Source organism: Anguilla anguilla, chromosome 2 (genome assembly GCF_013347855.1).
Source record: "Anguilla anguilla isolate fAngAng1 chromosome 2, fAngAng1.pri, whole genome shotgun sequence".
Classification (NCBI taxonomy): Eukaryota; Metazoa; Chordata; class Actinopteri; order Anguilliformes; family Anguillidae; genus Anguilla; species Anguilla anguilla.
This window is the reverse complement of record NC_049202.1, coordinates 36,804,285-36,825,577: the sequence shown is the minus strand read 5'-3', so window position 1 is coordinate 36,825,577 and position 21,293 is coordinate 36,804,285. Positions and strand designations below refer to the sequence as shown.

Below are 21,293 nucleotides of genomic sequence, written 5' to 3'. Positions count from 1 at the left end.
ACTATTCACGCAGACCGGAGCACCGCAGAGCTCTCCTCCCTGCCTCAGCAGCACAGTCATTTAGCCAGTGTGGTTCGCTGCATTGCTCTGAGCGACACGGACTGCTGCTTCGCTTTTTGAATTCAGCTTTAAAACAGGGACACCCTGGGCCAACATGGTTTGCAAAGCTGACCACACTAAATCTGTGAAAGCTGAGTTACAGTTAGAGAGTAAGAATCATTTCACATTAGCCAGTCTTCAGGTCTGTAGTGCTCACTAAAAAAAAAGTTTGAGGCTTGGTGCAGCAGTGATCACTTGGACACACACTGGACACAGGACACACACTCAGCACACACATTCACTCAGAAATGCATTTATGAAATAAGACACAGGGAAGAACAGTACTGGCCAGGCGAGTTAGAGAAGCACAGAAACGAGGCGCTTGTCACTGGTCTCATTTCATCACTTTCTATTACAAACACTCTCGAGGAATTTCTGTTCTAATGAGATCATGTATAAACCATTAGAGAAATGTCGCATTCACAAAGGCAACAGCTGGGGAGATCCACCCTGACATGGAAGGGGTTGTGTGGATAGCTATATTAGTCACGACGAAGTATGCATCAGGTCATTACCTCAGCATTTGAAATAAAGACTGCTTACAGACAACACAGACATAAACATACATTTTCAGAATCTTACAAATTCACCTTTATTGCCGCACACCGCGAGAAACAAAGACAAACAAACAAGCACGCGAACGCACTGTCTCTCAAAACACTGACGTGCTCACGAAGACAATACAACCCACGGGCTCTGGTCTAAATGCAACTCCTCTCACCCTTCTTGTACAGAATGAAGAGTGAAAGCATTCACTTGAATAAAAGAAGTCGCTTCAGGAGATAAGGCTTGAGGCCAAGCCTTCAAACTGGACCGTGCAGGAAGAAAATGAGACGGACAGAAGGGGAAAACAAACTGACGGAGAGCTGGTCTCTGCTGAGAGCCGCCCCGTCTGCACTACGCCCTGGCACATCCGCTCTGCTGCGCTGAAAACCCCTCTCGGGTGGATGAGCCACTTCAAAGAGTCCCTTTGTCACAGATGAATGTGGAGAATCCTGTCCAGCGTTGGAGAGGTAAGGTATTCTCGCAGAGGACAAGTTAACTCCTTCAAGAGAAGGGGGGGGGGGGGGGGTGAACCGCTACAACCTGGCACCTGGAGGAATGTGATGTGCAGTGTTTAAAGCATAAAAGGGGCTTTCGAGCCCAATTTTTAAGAGAGTTCTTTTAAATAACACAAGCCTTGCATGCGTCATGCTCCCACTCTGCATTTACCTCTGAGCTCCTTCCCACCTTCTTCAGTTGTACACAGGTCTCCCCTCGCACAGTCAGATGTTGCACTTGGTGGCGTGTGCCCTCGGGCAAACATCTAGACCGCTGCCACACCAAAGCCTCTGTCAGCATGATCTCATTAAACCATGAGAGTGGCAACCCGCTGAGTTCCAGACCAAAGCAGGCATGCGTCTCTGGAGTCAAGGGCCTGGTTACACCAGCTATGTGTATGTTAATTTGTGGCCTAATAATAGTGTGTAAATAGTTTCTGTGCCGTCTGAATTTTCACATTGTTAAATTTGAACAGGCTGCACTGTCATATCGTTATGATGTGTGACTTAAAATGAGCATATACCGTTATATAAATGAATTATAAATGAAAGTAAATTAACTTGTCTAATTAAATCTGTTTTGAGGAAGACAGTGGGGGTATTTTTCATCATTAGCCAGATTCTGGGTAACCATTTTGGGTAAGCTGGCCAAATTAATTGTATTTTCTACACTCATTACCTCATGTTAGATAAAAATGCAACCATCACTGAAAGCCATTTTACTATTTAAAAAAAGTAACAACTATAGAATAACTTCCAATATCATACATTTCAAAATGTCAAAGACCGTTAGATAATTTGGCCTATGAACCAAATAAGCTAGCTAATACAGCAATATGAATGTTGTGATCATCTAACTTCATCTAACTTCAAGTCATTTGTGGTTTTTGATTGCATTTACTAAGACATTCATGTTACATACACGGTAACAACGCTACTCTGCATATATGGTCTGCTGTTTATTTTCAGAATAAAATGTTTCAGGGACCACACTCACACAAATAATGAACCGCAAAGAAACTACACATAAATAATCATCAACCAGTAACCTGATAATTATAAAATTGAGTTCATAATCTAAAAGAGAACACAAGCTAGAAGTACACTGATCTTTTTTTTTTTTTTTTACCAGGTTAATTCCCTTGACTCCAGCAGATCAGCATACTGATGTTTAATGATAATTAAACATGCCTGTTTTCTGTGCTCTGGATCTTTGTGCAGCAGTATTTTCCATCGCTCATTCTGATTTTCTGCTGTAGCAGGTACACGGGTGTTTCCCGGTGAATTCAACCACAAGAGGAACCAAATTTCATTATTTCTCAACTACAAGAGAACATCCTCCTCCCCATCAATCACCTCTTCTGCTAAGAAACTGGAATTACACAAGGCATCAGTGGGTTTTCAAGACAAAACTCGTGAGATTTATAAATACCCTGCATGCCTAATAGAAAGATGGTGGTCTGCATTTCAACACCATTGTCAAAATATGTTATGCTACTTGGTGAAACTTAATAGAGGCACAAGGCTATCAACACGACCCAGATGTGACAGATTGCTCGACCTCTCAGCAGTGGTGTTGTGTCCACTCAGATTTTAGATTTTTGGCATCTCTTAGTTACAAAATGAACATATTTTTCTAATATGTCCTTTGTAATATTTATTTGTGATGATTTCAGGAGCATTCATCGAAATATGGCACAGAACATACGTCAGTAAACCCCCAATCCCCATTTTCCTTGTGTTAGTTCCTTCCTTAAATTACCAAATAAAAGTTCCTCAAAAAGTTGTGTGAAATGCCCTGCAAATCATCGTTGTGAATTCACACGTGTAAGCAGATTATCTACGGTAGCTACATCTTCTTCACTTGCCAGCTAATAATAAACTTTGCATTACTGCTCGTCAGCTATTATTTACATGACAGGACAGAGACTTTTAGAGAGAATTGAGGGGGCTGATGCTGTGCTCGGCTTCATTTTCTTTCCCCTTACACTTTGGGTTATTCATTCTCTCTCTCTCTCACTCTCATGATATATTATAAATGTAGTCCCTTGTAGCTTTTCATTCCCTAGAAAAAAAGCATGGAATTGAAAAGTGGAACGCAATACAGATCCACTTTCCATGGCTTTGATAATTAATGTGAACAAAATATTATCATTGCTGTCTTGATACATTTACAGTGCCATCGTGTAGCCCAATACGTTGTTGAAATATTTCATGTATTGCAGTCCATGTGTTGTCGCTGTTGGAAGTGTAATACTGTCACCCTTAATGATAACCTAGGGGAAACAAATGAATAAATAAAAAAGATTTGTATGTAGACAATCCATGTTTGAGTTTATGCCCCCTTAGAAAATTTTGGGTGCACCACATCCTTGCCTCTCAGTACACCGTTTTGATGCAGTAATAATAAAAAATTAAAAAAAAAAAATCTATAGATGAATACCCGCCTTCTCCCCCCTATTCCCAGTTGACCCACGGCTGAAGGCTACAACGATTTAAATACATCACCTTCAAAGACAGAGGTTAATTTATTTGTCCCTCAGCTGAATGTGTCTGCTCACATTAATTTCCATTCCTTTTAAAAAGCATGGTCGCTTGAGTGTTCGCTCACTCAAACTCACAGCAGGGTTCAGGAGAGCAATTTATTTCACTTGTTATGGGCCGCGTTCATTCATTCCGAAGCGGAGGGCTGTTTCAGAGCGCACCTTTGATTATATTCTGAAGGGAGTAGACAACAAACCTATGCGCCATAGATTGAGTTATGCTTTGATTTGGTTCACTGCATCGCGGGCTGTAACTCCTTTATTGTCTACAGTATTGCACAAGGTCCAAATAAATGTTTTGATTGAAAAATCTATTTCTTTGAGAGCTCAACGGCTCCTGGCTGCACCAGAAGTTTGGCTGATCAACACCTACTTCCCGAACATTTCCTCCTGTTACTTTACAGTGGTAACCTTTCCGTTTTGACAGGTTCACTCTGTTCTAAACAACGGATCCTCGTTTGTCACTGTCTCCCATCTGACAAATAGGCAATGAAATTAGAGGCTGCGGTGTCAACTCAAGGCTGCCAGAGAAACTGCTCCTGCCTGGGCACACCAACACGATACTGCTGATGCCAGGCTGCCAGGTGACAGTATCTTGACGTTGCTTGTTTTCAGCTTTTCAGAGTTGGTAGAGACAAGCCTGCGGACTAGCCGGGGAGCAGCTCCAGGAGGGCTGCGGAAACAAGGCTCGGAAAGCACGACTCTGCAAGGACCACGCACACCGACCGCATCAGAGCTGCTGCTGATCTGTGGTGGTGCTGGATGAGCTGGCTGGAGTGTGGCCCTCTCCCCCCAGTTAATTCCTGTTTCCTTTCATCTTGTACTTTGCTCAAAGTCAGAAAGTCACATCAAGGGCAAGTGGCCCTCTTTACTTCAAAAGAGTAGGTTGGGGGGGGGGCAGCATAATCATGTTCACATGTACACACACACAAATATAGACACAAACACACGTAGACACACACACACACACACATGTCTCTACTTGCTCAGTTTACATCCAACCTTATCAATGCAAAATAGGTGACAGCTAAGAAGACATTTTGAGGAATAACTACACTACCATGAATTCCATTACAGGCTTATCATACTAAACTGAGTCTGTTCACCGACATATTTATCATATTGCACCCAAACGTATTCCAGGTGTGATGAACTTGATACACACAGACCTACTTTAATTAACAGCCCTTATCCAACATCCCTCGAGTCACTTTTATTTCACTTACTTTTTCCATCAATAAGAGTGCAGTGTGTGTGGGGTCAACAGAGGAGCTACTAAGATGGATATAAATGGACCTCAACAACTGAGTAATCAAACGACCAGACATTAAGTAGGTTCACAGTTCAGTGCAATGCAACAAACTAATTAAGCAGACCTGCCAGGCAGTTAGAAGGAGAAGTATAAAGGCACTGTTCATGGCGAGAAGTATGGCGCGCCTGTTGGGAGGCTGACTGGAGCCATACGAGTCTCCCCAGTGGACAGAGGCGGTGTTGGGGGCCAACCCTTGCCATGCTATCTTCTGACCTGTCACCCCTTCTCCATCAGAATGAACCAAAAAACATACATGAAGGAAGATGAATGGTCTTCTCTCCAAGCTCTGTGCGAGATAAAAAAGCAAGCACTGTTCACTAAAAACTGTGGATTTCAATCACTCCTTGGTGCTGTGAGCAAGTTAATGTCATCAGAATCCCCACTGGGCTTCACATATGCCCAGCATGAGGAGGTGGGAGGAGCAGGAGGGGGGCTGCCCAGAAAAGTCTGCCAGCCCCACAGCCACATCAGCAGACAGGCCAATCAAGCCTGCACTGTCACTTCCCTTTGGCGAGTACTGCTGCCAGTCACAAATCTGCTCCCTACAGGGGGCCTGGAAAAACGTTTGACTCGCGCGCACTCCGATGCAGGAATTTTAAAGGCGCGATCGCGATTGGCCGCGGGCGGAGGGCTGAGCGGGAAACGGTCTGGTGCCTGCGTGCGCCAGCGACCTTTCACCTCCCCGTAAACCCCGTCATGGTAAACAGGTCTATCCGTCACCCTGAGTGCGCTGCCGAGGTTGACCTGCTGGCCTCGGGCTCAAAGCCCAAAACGTCCTCGAGCCGGACACAAGCAAACAAAACAAAGACATGGATGAAGGTCCTCGCTCATCATCACCTGCCTGCCTGTGGTTAACCAGGGGGGGGGAGGAGCAGGAGGGGGGCTGCCCAGAAAAGTCTGCCAGCCCCACAGCCACAGGGGGGGGGGGGGGGTAATGCAACGCGTACAAACAAAATAAACCGTCAAATCAGGAAGACGTTTGGCGGGGTGGGGTGGGCGGTTGAGTCATCGCTTCCTTGGCTGCACTCCTTCTGCGAGCCCTAAGTGGATGAAGGGATTGAGGATTAGCTCTTCCCAGACCAGAGCTTTCTCGCAAAGCCCCAGACATTTATCCCATCTTTCCCTTCCCATTTAAAAGTAGAGCGAGCCAAGTGCACTCGCTCCAGCATGGCGGTCGGTGGAATGGACAAATGAGTCATAAAGTGAGTGCAGGTCTCAGATTTTACGACCGAGGAGACGGGTGTGAGGATAGCTCGTACGTCCTCGCGTTTTTCTTTTTTCCACGTGCTAGACAAGCATGAGCACCGGTCTATCCCAGCTATAATATTCATTAACACTGAAGAATAACATTGAAGCTGTATATGTGTAAGGAGATCTAAACTAAGTAGAGAAAAAGGCATTGAGAATGGGAAAGTCACAACTGGACCTACTGAGGGATCTTTACATAGGGTGAAACTTCCAATGAGTACAATATTGTCCCAGTTATCTTTTGACTCTTCTCTCCCTTCCTCTGACTCCTGGTCAAATCTGATTTCAAACAAGCTATATTGGCATGCTGCAGAACATCTGTTTGGCTGCACAACAGTGACAGCGTTATACCCCTCCCCGCTGCCCCCCAACTCCCCCCCCCCCCTCCCTCACTCTACCCTTCATTGTACACAGTGGAAAGCATTCTCAGTCCAGCAGGCTCTGTTATCTCCATGTGCCACAGGCATAGGCTCTGGCCTGGAGTCTCTGTGCTTGTTCAGCTGAACCATAATGAACCAGCTGAACCGCACAGAAGCTATGGAGGATTCCACTTCTTCCCATTTGTCCCTGCACTACCTTTGCCAGACCATTTCCCAATTCCCAACCCCCCAACCATCCACAGTAAATAACCCCACAAAGATCACTGCTTCAAAGCAATTAACCCCTTCCTTTCTTCTTCCGATCTTCCTGCAAAATAACACAATACTTGCCCCCTCCCGACTGCATCACAGCCTCTAATTATCCACTCCGTTGCCCAAGGGCACCCTGAAAGACATGCCTTTGTCACTCTGTCACTCCGGTTAGGACACAGCACATGAGTGGCGACCAAGGTGACTATGTCGCTGTCAGGATACAGTAACAAAACAACACACTCCAAGCTGAAACAGATATAGCATTTGTCTGTTTTTCCGAAAAGCAGGCTTGTCAGGTCCAGACAAACTAAAAGCGATGGAGGATGTCCACTTCGATCCCGCTGCCCCTGCACTGCTCCGATTTGCCTATTCTGATGGTGATAGAGAACGGCACCACTCAGGTTCTGTCAGCTTTGACCCAAATGCCTGGAGTGGCCCAGTCAGTGCATATAAGTAAGGATCCATCTGCTCTGTTCTGGGGGGCGGGGGGTGGGGGCATATCTCACTGCTTTCCGAAACCATCTCCACAGCAGCACACGCGCCTGTCTTTAGCTGCAGGCCCTCCACGCACAGCTCTCCGCCATGCTGTGAGGAGGCATTAAAGCAAAAAATAAATAAATAACATGAAGAAGTTAATGCTGCTCATTTGCACAATTCAATGGCGCGTGCACCGAAGCCATTTTAATGCCCTGGTAGTGCTAAGCACCCACAATGGAGTTTCAAGCACAGATTGATCATGGCTCTGTGTGGCTTACGCCATCATCTCCAGAAAGGGGAAGGTTCATTTAAAAATGACAAGGTGTGTGCTCACAGTTCTCATGTGAAATATTTCCTTTTGTGCTGAGTTTCCAGGCTGATACTGAAAATAAAACAGCTGGAGCCCCTATTTGTGGCTTCTTCCCCCAAACTGTTGCCAAATTTCTGGCTTCTACCCTTTACTCTACTACAGGAGACAAAACAAAGCACTAGCAAGGGGGCAGTTCCTAGTGGATAAACTAAAATATTGCGCCTCATCTCCATGCAAGTAGATAGGTGTCAGTGATAAAAACGAACGGGCGAAACAACTAGTTTGAATTAAGAGCAGGTAACGTAGTGTTGTGAATGAACAAAAACAAGACAAACTACATTTTTGTTTCCAGAATGAAAAATACCAATGAAAAACAACAATGGAATTAATAAGCCTATCAATCAGATGTATGAAATCCAGAAGATTAACGTCATGTGATATATCATGCGATTAATCAAAAAGGACTTGTCATCACAAGATCCTTATTTGACAGACTCAAATATACTGTATTTTATATTGCGTGAACTACCGCCATTTACATTTTGAAAATGCTATGGATCGCTCAGTCAAATATTGACAAACGCTCATTTGTAAGACTGAGGAAACTAGCATTCAATTATTGGAGACCATCATTGGATCAATACACTGCAGCGAAATACAAAAGTTAATTCAGTAATTTTGCAAAAAAAGAAAAAAAATGTAGCACCTGACACATTGCAATGTAGCCTTCTTCGGTGGGCAGTGTAGAACAACATTTTGTTCCTAAAAAGGAATTCATTTCTTAAACTAGCGTGTCTTTTGGAAACACAGAGGTCACGTTCCTAATTAGGCAATTACTTTAGCATGCTACTTTCCAGGTTGTATAGGAACTGAAAACGAAAAATGACCGTAGCCTGTTTGCGGCGTTTAAAAATAGTGCGCATTAAATGCATCAAAATGTCGAAGTGCGAAAAGGTTCTTTCTCTGTAAATACTTGGCTTAACCCAAACCCGCTGTAAATGGTTTTGTGGCGCTGTTCAAGCATCCGACAGACATGACAAAAACTACAGATAAAAAGGAAGAGTGCACACAGACTAGAGATGGCAAACATTTTGAATACATGGGCATTTACCGCTGCCTGACGATTTAAACTTTATTAGCAATGTTTTCTCTGTTTCCCCAAATCGTATGCAAAGAACATAGGCTACTGCCAGACGATATCATACGCTGGAATTAGTCGCCGGGTTTAAAGGATGTGGGGTAATTCGGAAAAAGGATTGAAATAATCCATCGCTTGAAGCCGTTTTAAATTGAAGATTAAACGCAAAACGCGGAATAAAAACAAAAGGTCTGGAAGGTGGTGGAGGCGGGATGGAGTCATTCGGTGATGTACTGTATACAAACTCAAGGTAAGGAAAATGTCTGCGATGTAAACGTCAGTTTGTTTAGAGCCACGGCACAAGTGGTATTATTCCCGTTAATCTATATGTCGGATACAACGTGCCTACTTGCTGGAGTGTTACCGAAACACTCACTAACGCATTAGCTATTATCCACAGAGGGGAAAAGGATGTACACAATATATTTGCCAAGCGCTACCCATTCTGATATAAATTCGAGCGCCTTTAATTTGATTTTCTTAGCACCGGAGAATATAAATATGCAAATTAACATTAGACGGGTCTGTGTCAACATACCATCATCCGAATTACTTGGATAAATGTAGTCTTGCTCTGGATGACAGTTTGCTGTAAACTTACATTTTAAACGACTGCTGTTTAGTTGTTCTCCCCAACCAGGCACAATAGGACATGTAAACAGTGTGCTACAGATGTAGCCTTCTATTCTCAGAGATGTAAAGTTAATCGTTTGCTTTCACAAAGGTAAACCCAAAAAGGAACACTTCCCCCGAATCCAAGAAAACGCTCGGACTCTGGCAGCCACATCATCACTCTCCCTCGTGCAATAAACAGTGAAGTCTAGCTTACCAAACAGCATGGTGGGTTTGAATAGTTGAGCCAGACTTCTCTCTCTAGCTGTCGCTTGCAATGAAAGGTTTTGACCAAACAGTAGTATGTCCTCTTCCAAAGAAAAAAATAAGGGGAAATAAACAGGTGTGTGCTCCACAGGATAAATAAATACAACCAAAAGAACAGATTGCCCCTTCTTCTCTTCTGACCCTGTCTCTTCAATTTGTCGCTCTCTGTTTTTCCTGTCAGTGACGAATCCCTGCAGATCCCAACTGCTACAACTCCGAAGAATGATACACATGCACCTCAATTAAAAGCTTAATGCTCTGCTGATCTGTATGCCCTGAAGGAAGCTGAGTGAGGGAGGGGTAGAGGGAGAGCTAGAAAGAGAGAGGGGAGGGGGCTGTGATAGCCAGCCCTCTCTCTTCCCTCTCTCTTTATCTCCCACTTTCCGTCTCTGGGAGCCGCTGGAATGGGGAAATGAGGAAGATGGGCAAATTAGCTTGTTTTATTTCCAAAACAACGCTTTTGTTTTACTACTGCTGTGTCAAATCATAGGTGTGAGATGCAGATGTATCAGGGGAAAACAATGCTTAAATGTCATAGTATGTGAATGGATGTGAACTCTAATATGTTTAAATGGTCTGTTTTCCATACTTGCTCTGACAGTTTACTGCCTGGGCACTGAGCGGGCTTTAGCAGACTGGCTCTGAGATCTCCTGTCATACATGCAACACTTGAATTTATTTTAAGAAGATAAGGGGATCTATTTCATATTTCCCCTTCTATTACACACATAACAGAATAGAATACAAATCTCTTTATCACAAGCTATTCATTTTCACTCCTTGTTTCTTACTGCCGTTACATTTTCCGGTTTGTCTCTCTGTGTCTGAGCCCACCTTTATCACTATGAACCATTGCTCCTATGAAGGCACGCTGGATGGATCTGAAGAGGATCTTAGTTTAATACACACCTCATGCATGGATACAGGGAAGCAACTTGGGTGCCAAAGTATGTGCTGCTCTAGAATTAGCGTATTCAGTAACAACACCTCACTGTTCCTGCATCTGTGTTTGTCCTTTTGCGAGTGGCATGGGGAGAGCAGTTATCATCCATACTGCAGGCAGCCGTCATTATGCTGAGCTTTGGTGTTGAGGGTGTGTACACTGACTATGAAATAGCCCTGCTTAAGTCACAGCGTGGTCCCCCACTGACCACCATTTCTGTAAAGTACAGACTACTCTAAAGCACAGCGAGGCCAGGAGAAACCTTAGGAGCAATAAAAGCAAAGAGAGTGTCGGCTATTAAATGAGTGTACAGAAATGAATACAGGTACGCGTGTGTGTGCCATTGTATGTGTGCAGGGGTGATGTGGGTGATCCTAAAAGAAAATATATTTAATTTTTATTCTGCAATTAGTTTCCCTCGAGTAAAAAAGGTCAAAAGCTGTGGGTTCGTATCCGAGGTAGGACGGCGCTTTTGAGAAAGTACCTTACTCCTCTCAAATGGCTTTTAGTGTTCCATGAAAAAAATAATGTTATGAGTCACCTTGGAAAGGAACATTTGGTAAGAAAAGAAATAATAATAATAAAGTGATCCATGTGCTGTCTTTCGCATCCTCACCTGGCTAAGCCCTCCACAGCCCTGGACTTCCCCTGCCAGCATTGCTTTATGTGCTAAATAAAGGAGAAGGAGGCAGGCTGAGGAGGCTTGGCGCACTGGTAAGCTGTCTTGGAGTAGCGCCAAAGCGCATCTCAGAGGGTGTATAAGGGGTTTAATTACACGATTAAATTGCCCTCTCTCCGCCGCCTTGTGACAGGAGAGGAAATGTTGGAGTGAGGAGGAGCATTTTTCAGTCAGTTTAACTGCACACCCAAAAGCAGCTGCAGAGAAGCTCCAGAGGAGGGAGTGGGCGACTGCGCGCGGGCTTGGGTCCTGAGTGTTGTGAGGGAGGACAGCACACACTCAGTTCACTACATCTTCCTGAATCTATACAACGATAATTTAATATGAGGCGTACATTATTTATGTACTTTTTTAGTGCAGCAGATGCCCTAACCCAGTATGAGCGTGTTCATTTTCTGTGTGAATTCAGCATTACGCAGTTTCTCCGAAACAGGGCCGGGCTGGGGAAAGTGATCGCGGCGTTATCTGGAACACTGGTCTGGAAATGCAGGCTCTCGGTCCTCAGGTGGAGCAACTCCACAAAGGAAATAAAAGGCAGTTTGTGACAGCAGGTGTCCATCAGTGCATGGTCCCAGTCGCAGAACCCTTTATCAGGCTAGTGAAGACTCTCTCCCCCTATCATTCGGTTAAGGCACCATGCGGTGGTGCATGGATGGAGCCCCGTGGTCTCGGATTGAATCCGAATCGTGCCAGTGCTGACCTTGGCCGCTAGCTCCATAGGGCAAAGCACAACGGGCAACTGTGCTACCCAAGGTATGGGAGGGTTCAGTCAGTTAGGGGACTGCACTCATCACTCTCTAGCAAACCAGCAGCTTGATCTGGTGCTGGTGGACTGCATGTGAAAGCCACATATAAAAGGTCTTCCTCCAGCTCCACTCTATGCAAGCTTGGCTGTAGTCTGTGGTGAGAAAAGAAGCACACTGGTGATGCCACGTTTCAGAGCAGAACCACAAATGTAGGCAATTCCAAATAAGAGTGGGAAATGGACGTACTCAACCCCATTTAAAGAAATAATAATAATAAAAAATAATAATAATTTACATTCTGTTTAGTTTGACGTTAAAATGCTTTAGATACAAATGGAATAAGTGGAGGGTTGTTTTTTCCCCACAGTTTCAATATTATCAGAAGGCTTTATAGACAAGGAATAAATGCATGAATATAGCTAGCAAGGGAAAATCCTGGTGTAGCTGAGGTAATCAATTGCTGACTAACATATAATCATAACATAATATTATATGGATTTATGGTGAGCTACAAAGTAAATACTATATAGCTAGCTAGCTAATGTTAACTAATATATAGTTGTAGCTTTACAGAGTTACAGTGAGCTATGATAGCTAGCTAGATTGAAGAACATGATGATAAATATAATTAACTAGCAAGTAATCCGTAGGACTGCTTATGACATTATGATATTCAAATGTGACAGTTACATACCAAGCAACTTTTATCAATACTTCCCTGGCTAGATACGCATGTGTAGTTCCTTGGACAGCCATTTCTGTTTGCTGCACATTACCTTGTCAGGCTGTTAGCTAATGTTGGTATTGGCGATCATTAGTGATGCAATTGGAGAAAGTTAAAATATTTTATGTTGGTGAATATTTGCGAACATTCACCTTGCTGAACGCATATCTGGTTTGAGGCAGAAATGTTCTTGGTAATTGTCTAAAGAGGCTACTTCAATGTACAAACTGGAGATGTTCAGAGTTTACTGGAGGCTGTGTTAGAAGAGAAGGTTAGCTAGTCACACTTGAGCTAAATAGCCAGAGCACTGGCTGCCTGTGCTGCTGACAAGGGGGCTTATAACTGGCATCTGGGTGAAAGGCAGGGAAGGTGGATCAATTAAAATGCAGGTTTAGTTCAGTGGCACGCTAGCAGTGTCAGCCTGCTGGGCAGGGGTGGCGGCTTCTGCCTGATATGACGCCAGGAAGACGGGGTGGAGAAGGCCTGAGTGACAGACGGGGGGCGCCAGATATGGGGACACGAGGACCATGTCTGGAATACTAACTTCCTTTGTCACCTGAGGGATGAGGGATCTGTGAAACACCAGCGTACAAGCTTGGGTTTAGTTTCAGCTCCTGTACTGTGGTGCAGCTGCAATCTCAAGACTCTCGGGAATTTTCTGCTTTGAGTCATATCTCTGAATACGTGGAACAGAGTTGCGGGAAAGGAGCCAATAAGACAGTTTACTCAGAAGATGCTTCCAGTAGCAGTCTTCGAACTGCCAAATAAGTGACCGGGAATTGGAGGAACATTAGTATTATTCTTTTTGGTCATCATCCTCCCTCCCATGTTTTTAGATGGCAGCTACTTGTCTGTCAGTGAAAATGAACAATGCTGGTGCCTGAATGAAAGCATTAGGAGTGAGAATTATTCTGCAAATGTTTTGCAGAACTGTGGAGCGGAAGCCTCTGTTGAGTTCATCTCACTTTCATTGCCAGCAGACACTTCTAATCAATACATGTCAAGCCTGACTGTCTTTTATTGTTCCTCATTACTTTCTATCCTGGCTCCCTCTGTAATGAAAATTCCATTGCTTCTGTAATTTTTAATTTCTTAAAAAATTTTTTTTTTACATGTTCCATCTTTAAGGCGGATTGGTGAGCGCTGCCTTCCCCCTCATGTTTCCTAGCGAAATATTATTTGGTAGTATGCCATTATATTTGGTCACCCTTACATTATAGTATGCCAGAGCAGAACATCTGTAATGAAAAAGTTAAATGAGGAGTCTCTGCAAGGTAGTGTGATGGTTTCTGTGAGGGGTGAAGCACATAGTAAAATACTTCCTGCTCCTTCAGCTGGATTAATGCTGGGTACAGGGCCTGTGTCAAATGGGCATCCTTTCCATCAAACCGCTTTCATTTCTGGTCCATGGTCGTGTCATTGCAGCCAAAGCAGCAGTGCATTGCTTTTGTGAGATTTACAGCCAGTGAATACTGAAATATGCCATTTAAAGAGCTACTTCAGTATTGCTGCAAAACAAACAGCCCAAACAAACAGCCTTGGACTGAAATAGCTGGCTGGGCTGGGCTGTCAAACAGGACTGATCAGCAGAGGGGAGCGTGAAAAATTGCGACTCAGCCTGGGTAATGGGCGACGCTGGCGCACACCTGAGGTAGAGGGCTGTAACTAATCCTGGCTCCACAATGGCAGCTCTCGGATATGGTGGCATCTGGTTTTTAATTACTATAAACACTCGCAATATCCACCACATGTTTCCCGTGCATGCAGGCCAAATTTACCTCCAGTAGCAATAAATAACCAGCCTGAGGACAAACTGAAGAGAACAGAAAGAAGTGCGTGGAGTGCTGGCATGCAGCGCTTGCTGACGGACAGGTCCTGCTGTGGTACTGTAGGTGTGGGCCTGTGCCAGCCAGCACCCGCGGACATGACTGCCTCTTTCTCACCGACCGCATTTACAGTAAGTGCAGATTTAAGTCCGCTCAGGGCCATTCAAAATGGAAGCTTGCATTTGAGTGCATTTACCAGAGGTATAGCACCCTGAATTCATCTCAGCATCGCCAGAGGTCAGTTACTCCTCAATCCTTCCTCACAGCATGGGAGATTTTTTCTTAAACATGATAAAAATAATAATGTAATAATTTAAGATGACTAAATACAAAGTGATCGTGCTACCCACCCTATTCAGCATCCTTTTGTAAACAGTTCCATGTGGTCTTTATTGTTCACTGTTGTCAAACTAAAATTGTACTAGTTTCAAGTTAATTTTGCATTAATGGAAAAAGCATTTGACTAGACCCTGATGGTAATGTGTGAATTTGAAATGTGGTTTAACATTAGGTAATTCACTGCTTCAATACTTCTGTCCATTGCAAAATACCTACCTACCCCACCTGCCATTACACTGTGTCATGTGTCTGTACCACAGTTTCCAGTCTGGAGGCCCTGGGGCAGATCTGTAGCAGTTTTAGTCAGTACCTTACCTTTGAAACCTGGACTTGCATGTATTTCCAAAACCTTTTCCCATTTTGTAATGTTCCACATACCAGCACAATAAAACAAATAACAAGCACTTTTATGTGATGCGTTTTTATTTTGAGGATGTGTTTGGGAATTAAATCATTTCAAACCATTCCATAATGCCACAATAAACAGGCCTACCTCCACTGTTCTCACTTTGGCCACGTTCCATATCCTATCAAAAAGTGAGCCAACAGAGACTGGTACTGGCCCAGGCTCAGGTACGCCTACAACAAAAAACCCAGGAAGTGCTGAACTATAATCAATGCTTCTCCAAATGCTCCATTAATAATGACCCACCCAACTGGGCTACCACCATACAATGCATTTCATGTACATTTAACAGAGAATATAACAATACTTGTATATCGAACATCTGTAAGCATATGCTTTTGTTGTGCATATCTGTAAACAGATCAGCAGCACTGTGTTTATCAGCCATTATAACGATGCTACTTAAAATGTGACAGTTAAGGTGCCTCGGAGATGCCTCAAACCTCATTAGCATTCCAATTTCAAAAAGAAAGAACGCTGTAAATGCCCATGGGCTTTGGGCTTTTGAGCGAGGGTCACTGGGATGGGTTAAACATAGTAATACATTTGGGGATGGGGCCCCACAGGAGCTGATTCCATCACAGCGAGGAGGCCCAGGGGAGGGGGGCTGTCATCTCCACATGAAACACGCACCGCCGCCAGGCATTGGGGGCACAGAGATACAGCGCATGTCACACCACGATGACACCTGTTCACCGCTCCTACTTTAAAGGAGGGAGAGGCTCAGTTTCATTTAAATCTCTGTCACACGCTGTCATGCCTTCTCAGCCAGAAAGAGAGGAACTTCAAAAAATAAATGAAACATCAGCTCCCTTCCGTGATCACAAGCAGGAACTGGGTGATCATTTCCCAGATCTGCAGCACTGAACTGCGGAATGAGGTTAACCTCCACTTCATATTCAGTAATAACTGATCGGGCTCTCTGGGATTGTGAGGATAATACTTGTTATGTGACTTTAGAGCTTGTGCATGAAAATTTTGGTTTCCTGGGAACATAAAATTAGGGTTGAATTATAATACTGGGGCTGTGTCCTGGCCAATTATATCTTAGAATTAACAGCTGCACCAGACGCTAAGATTATGGCCAATATAGGGGGCGGCAGTGTAGTACAATGGATAAGATGCTGGCTTTGTAACCTAAAGGTCACAAGTTTGATTCCTGGGATGGACCATTGTATAGTTCAGCAAGGTACAGTACCTAACTTGCATTGCTTCAGTATATATCATGCTGTATAAATGGATGCATTGTAAATGCTATGTATGCAATTTAAATGTTATGCAAGTTGCTCTGGATAAGAGTGTCTGCTAAATTTATTGCCCAAAAAATAGCCTAATCACAGTTATCTGAACCTCACTTATTTAGTGTTTTTAATTGATCATTTTTACCTGCCAAACTCACAAGCAGTTATACAGAGACTCGTACGCTTTCTACACTCATGCTATCTGCTTAACAATAAAGTAAGCAAGCTGAAATATTTTGTTATATATTCACTTCATAATTTCACATCTGTGCCATCCACTTTTTCCATGAATGTGCATTTGTAATTTGTAGTTTGCATTTGTGGTACAAAGTAAAACAGGAGGCAAATATAATATGCTAAGTTACCTAATGGCTCCTTGCTCATTAGTTTACAGAACTTGTCTACTCTCTACTGATGTTTTAGCAGCTTAGCTAAGTTAGTTGCTAGCTTTGTGATGTAAGTTTGTTAGCTAGCAAGCTATCTAGCTACATCATCAATGACCTTGGTATGAATGCCAATGGTGACCATGAGCTTTTTAACTTAGCTAGCCAGCTAAGCTCAAGTCAAATAGAAATCAGCGATATTTTCTGTTTTTAGCGCTATGATAATGGTGAACTCAAGGGGATGGAACTGGCTTTTCATTGTTATTTGATGTATAAAAAAACATGCCCTACGGCTTTTTCATTTTTTCAACAGGACGTTTCTATTGGAGAGGAAAGTTTGATGGATTTAGCAGCAGTAGAAGGACATGGGTGGGAATTGACAAAGGGCCAGTTGGAAAACATATATAACGAGCCAATGTGACTTTGACCTTTGACTTTGTGAGTGGAAAATCAACAGGACTCTTGGGAACGGTGAGGACAACAGAAGTTCAGCGAGAGATTGGAAATCACTTTGTGGTGTAACCACTGAACCACAGACAGATGAAAGGGCAACGCTGGAAGTATTACAACATTCTGACAATTTTACTGTCGTAAAAAAATGCATTCTGTGTGGCCAGAGACACAATCCTGAAGTCGTATATAAGAGACGTAGCTGGCTGACGATGAAAGAACAGTGGACACTCTAGACCAACACACGCAGTGCATGTTAAACTTAATGTAGTCTGTAAGGTGGTCTCAGGAGTGCTTTGGCACAGACTGGAGAAGGCAGAGTATGTGAAACTCTCTCTGTGTGTACTACTCGTTCAACACTACTGACAACAGAAACACACCCATGACTGCCCTTCCTGGACCGGCCCTCCTCTGATATTCCGTTTCAGTACAGAACGAGTGTGGGACCTGGGTGTGCCCTAGAAATGAAGGTGATTGGCATGATAGATATCTCTACACTATATGACCAAATGTGTCTGGGGTCGTTTTTTTATGGTTTGGGCTAGGCCCCTTAGTTCCAGTGAAGGCAAATCTTAATACAAGGACATTCTAGACAATTCTGTGCTTCCAACTTTGTGGCAGCAGTTTGGGGAAGACCCTTTCCTGTTTCAGCATGACAGTGTCCCTGAGCACACAGCGAGGTCCATACAGAAATGGTATTGTCAAGATCGGTGTGGAAAAACTTGACTGGCGTGCACAGAGCCCTGACCTCAACCCCATCCAACATCTTTGGGATCAGTTGGAAAGCCAACTGTGAGCCAGGCCTAATCGCCCAATCAGAACCTGACCTCACTAATGCTCTTCTGCCTGAATGGAAATAAATCCCCACAGCAATGCTCCAACATCTAGTATAGTATAGAGTCCAGTAATAGGAATAGCTTGAGTAGCCAAGAAAAAACAACCTATGATGTCACATTCTAGCTTATTCCAAGATGGCTGCACCCTAGTGATTGTAGCTGCAAAAAAAACTTTATTTCTCTAGAAAATATGGATGAATTTCAGATTTGAATGCAGGGCCATATCATATCTAAGGTTAAAAGCAAACAAACCAGAGTCACATTATAGAGTGCATCACGTCCACTTTCAGCCGTTTTTATCAGAATCCTGATTCTTTCCCTTGCACGGTTCTCCTTTCTGTTGGCAACAGGACAGAGAGCAAACAGTGCTCAGGTTCTGTTTGCTCCAAGATTGAAATATGGGTTTTTAGCTCCCCTTTAGTTAAGTACACAGGGTACTATACCAATCACCATATAAAGCAGTCTCATTCTATCTTCATTATATTAACCAGTGATAAGATGCAAATGTCAAGTGGTTGAGATTCATAAGTGCCTGAAAAGGGATATGCGTTTAGAGAGAAGTGCACAGCAGTTTCTGCCCATGTGGACAAGACAATCAATCTGACCCTTAAACCATTGCTATATTTCTTGAACCACATGGGCTACTAAACCTAGCTACACAATAGGTTATCCTCTACCCTTAAATCATCAACAGTAGTTTTTGTAATACAAATGTAGGTTGTACCTCTCAAGGTAAAAAACTGAAAGAAATTTTGAGATTGAAGCACTTGCCATGCACCCGTTTTCTGTTTGTCAAAGGTACTCCCTTAAAACCTACTCATCTTTGGAAAGGAAATTAGCAATTTCACAGCTCAGGTAATGAAATGTCACAAAAATACTGACAGGGTAACATCACTGAAAAACAAAAATTGAATATGCTGTTCTCTTCCAGTTCAGTAATTGTGCATTGAAAATAAGTAATCTGTTCTTGCACCAGCATTTTCTTCCACAATTTATTTATATAATCACAGGACCTAATCCTTGATCTAATTACTGAGGGATGAATTCTGCAAAAACTTGTGAACTTTCAATGCATGTACAGGTGAGAAACGCACAATAAACAGTTACAGTAATTAGTGATACATTTGACATATAATATAGTGTCAGAGGGTAAACAGAGCCACAACAGATGCACCTTGATTTATTAATTGACTAAATGGAAAAGCATCCTCTGATGCTGTAAATTATTTTATTATACAACTTTGAATGGTGAATTAATTATTCTAGTGAATAATCCAATAATTAGAGGTGGATAAGTTTACTGAGGATTTTTCTAAATGGGCATGCACACTATATCAACCTTAGTTGTCTTTTGTGGCAAAAAAAGTGTTCAAAATCTACAATGTCATCTTCCACACCAGATTAGAAGCTGATATTGTTAATGTCATTGAAAAGTAACCTATGCAAGGTCTCCTCAGTTGTTCAGCCTGTGGGTACAGTCCCAGGGACCGTCACTCAATTAACGTCTGCCGCTATTAGTTTAGTTTAGGGAAATTAAAGGGAAACAGAAACGAGGCATGTTGGACAGACACATGGCCCCATGTAGAGGCCCCAAGGTATTACACAGCATGAATTACGTTACAAAACCACAATAATGTTCTAAAATTAGCTTACATTCTTAGTTAAAACACCTGAAGTACTTTACATTACCAGTTTGGTAGTTACCCTACCAAATTGTTGGGTAAATTTAAATATGGCACTAAAAATATTTATATATCTGCTATCCAAAAAAACACATTCAAAAACATCACCCTGCACTAGAGTAGATCTATAAGAAGCAAAGCTATTCTGCTGAATTAAACCAGACAGCCCCTACCTCAGAAGTCTTTGGCAAGAAGGCAAGCATGACATTATGAAAGAATTGAACGTTTCTCTCTGCTGATACAGCAAGACAGAGAGAAAGGGAGTGGAAGAAACACAATAAAGCACGTATCGAGAATGAGCCAGCTGAAACCGTCGAATTTTATCCATGCCTGAAAACGTCACTAACTCTGATACACTGAGCAAAGTCTGAAATTTCACTAGAAATAGGTCGCGAACATTATAAAAACAGAGGTTCGCATACCATAAAAATAACGCACCATCCTGTTACTACGGTATCTTCAGCAAGTCATCATTCCGCTCCACGCTGTCACATCGATGCCCACGCAAGCCCACGAGTGTGTGATTCGGCACATAATTCAGCACACTGGGCGTGTCCCACGCTTGAGCTGTTAAACAGTGAGAGCTTATCCCACCTGACTCCCTCAGCTGACAACACAGAGACTGCTGTGGTGAGAGCACACACAGGGGTCCTGTCACTCGCCAGACCCACAGTGCTTTGCATAACTACCACTCATTTGTATGCCATCTGTGGGAAAAAAAACACAGAGGAAGATCCAGCCGGGGCTGTGCTTCTGTGATTGTGTTGCTTAAAACTTGGCTTCCCACACTCCCCAGATTCATCATCTCTGACCCCCTCTGAACACATAGATTTGTGTGTGGATTCTGGTTGGATTCTCTTTGTGTTTCCTCTGATTCCCTGTCGGGTAAAATGATCCCAACATCAGCATCTAACACTGAAGAACACTGACATATTTACGCCTCCAGCAATTATTTCCATCCCATCCCCCTTCCCCCGCCCCCACCCCCTCCCCCACCATCGGGTTTTGTCAGGAAGACACGACTGCTTAACATGTAGTACGGTACAGTTGGCATGGTTGCCGTTAAATGACAGGAACTGTACAGGACTTGCTGTGCATAACTGTACACGTTGAGCGTCGTGTGACACGCTGTGCAGACTCCAGGTTTCGAGCGTCTGCGACTTTGATCTGCGTCTTCTTGCAGCCTGGCCCCACCCCCGCGGTCCCTCTTTCCAGTTGGGCTCCCCCCTCAGCACTGCGGCGTCTGCCACATCTAAGCGCTAATCATCGCACAGCCGCACCATTACATAACCTCACTTCCTCTGCTTTAGCAGTCTGACAGCCTGTTATTACTGCTTATTACCTACATTTCCACAGGAAA

The 21,293-nt window shown here is 43.5% G+C and overlaps 1 protein-coding gene across 3 annotated transcripts in view; it reads right to left on the bottom strand.

The window, feature by feature from the left end:
* The window catches only part of znf385c (zinc finger protein 385C), a 226,451-nt gene that overhangs the window by 67,128 nt on the left and 138,030 nt on the right, over positions 1–21,293 (bottom strand). Inside the window, exon 1 of one of the 3 annotated variants that reach the window (XM_035407097.1) lies at positions 9,629–10,052. The exons of the other annotated variants lie outside the window; for them this stretch is intronic. Coding sequence (XP_035262988.1) covers positions 9,629–9,911 — 283 coding nt within the window. The 5' untranslated portion in view covers positions 9,912–10,052. Of the gene's footprint in view, positions 1–9,628; positions 10,053–21,293 lie in introns of those variants that run through there. 3 annotated transcript variants of the gene reach the window in all.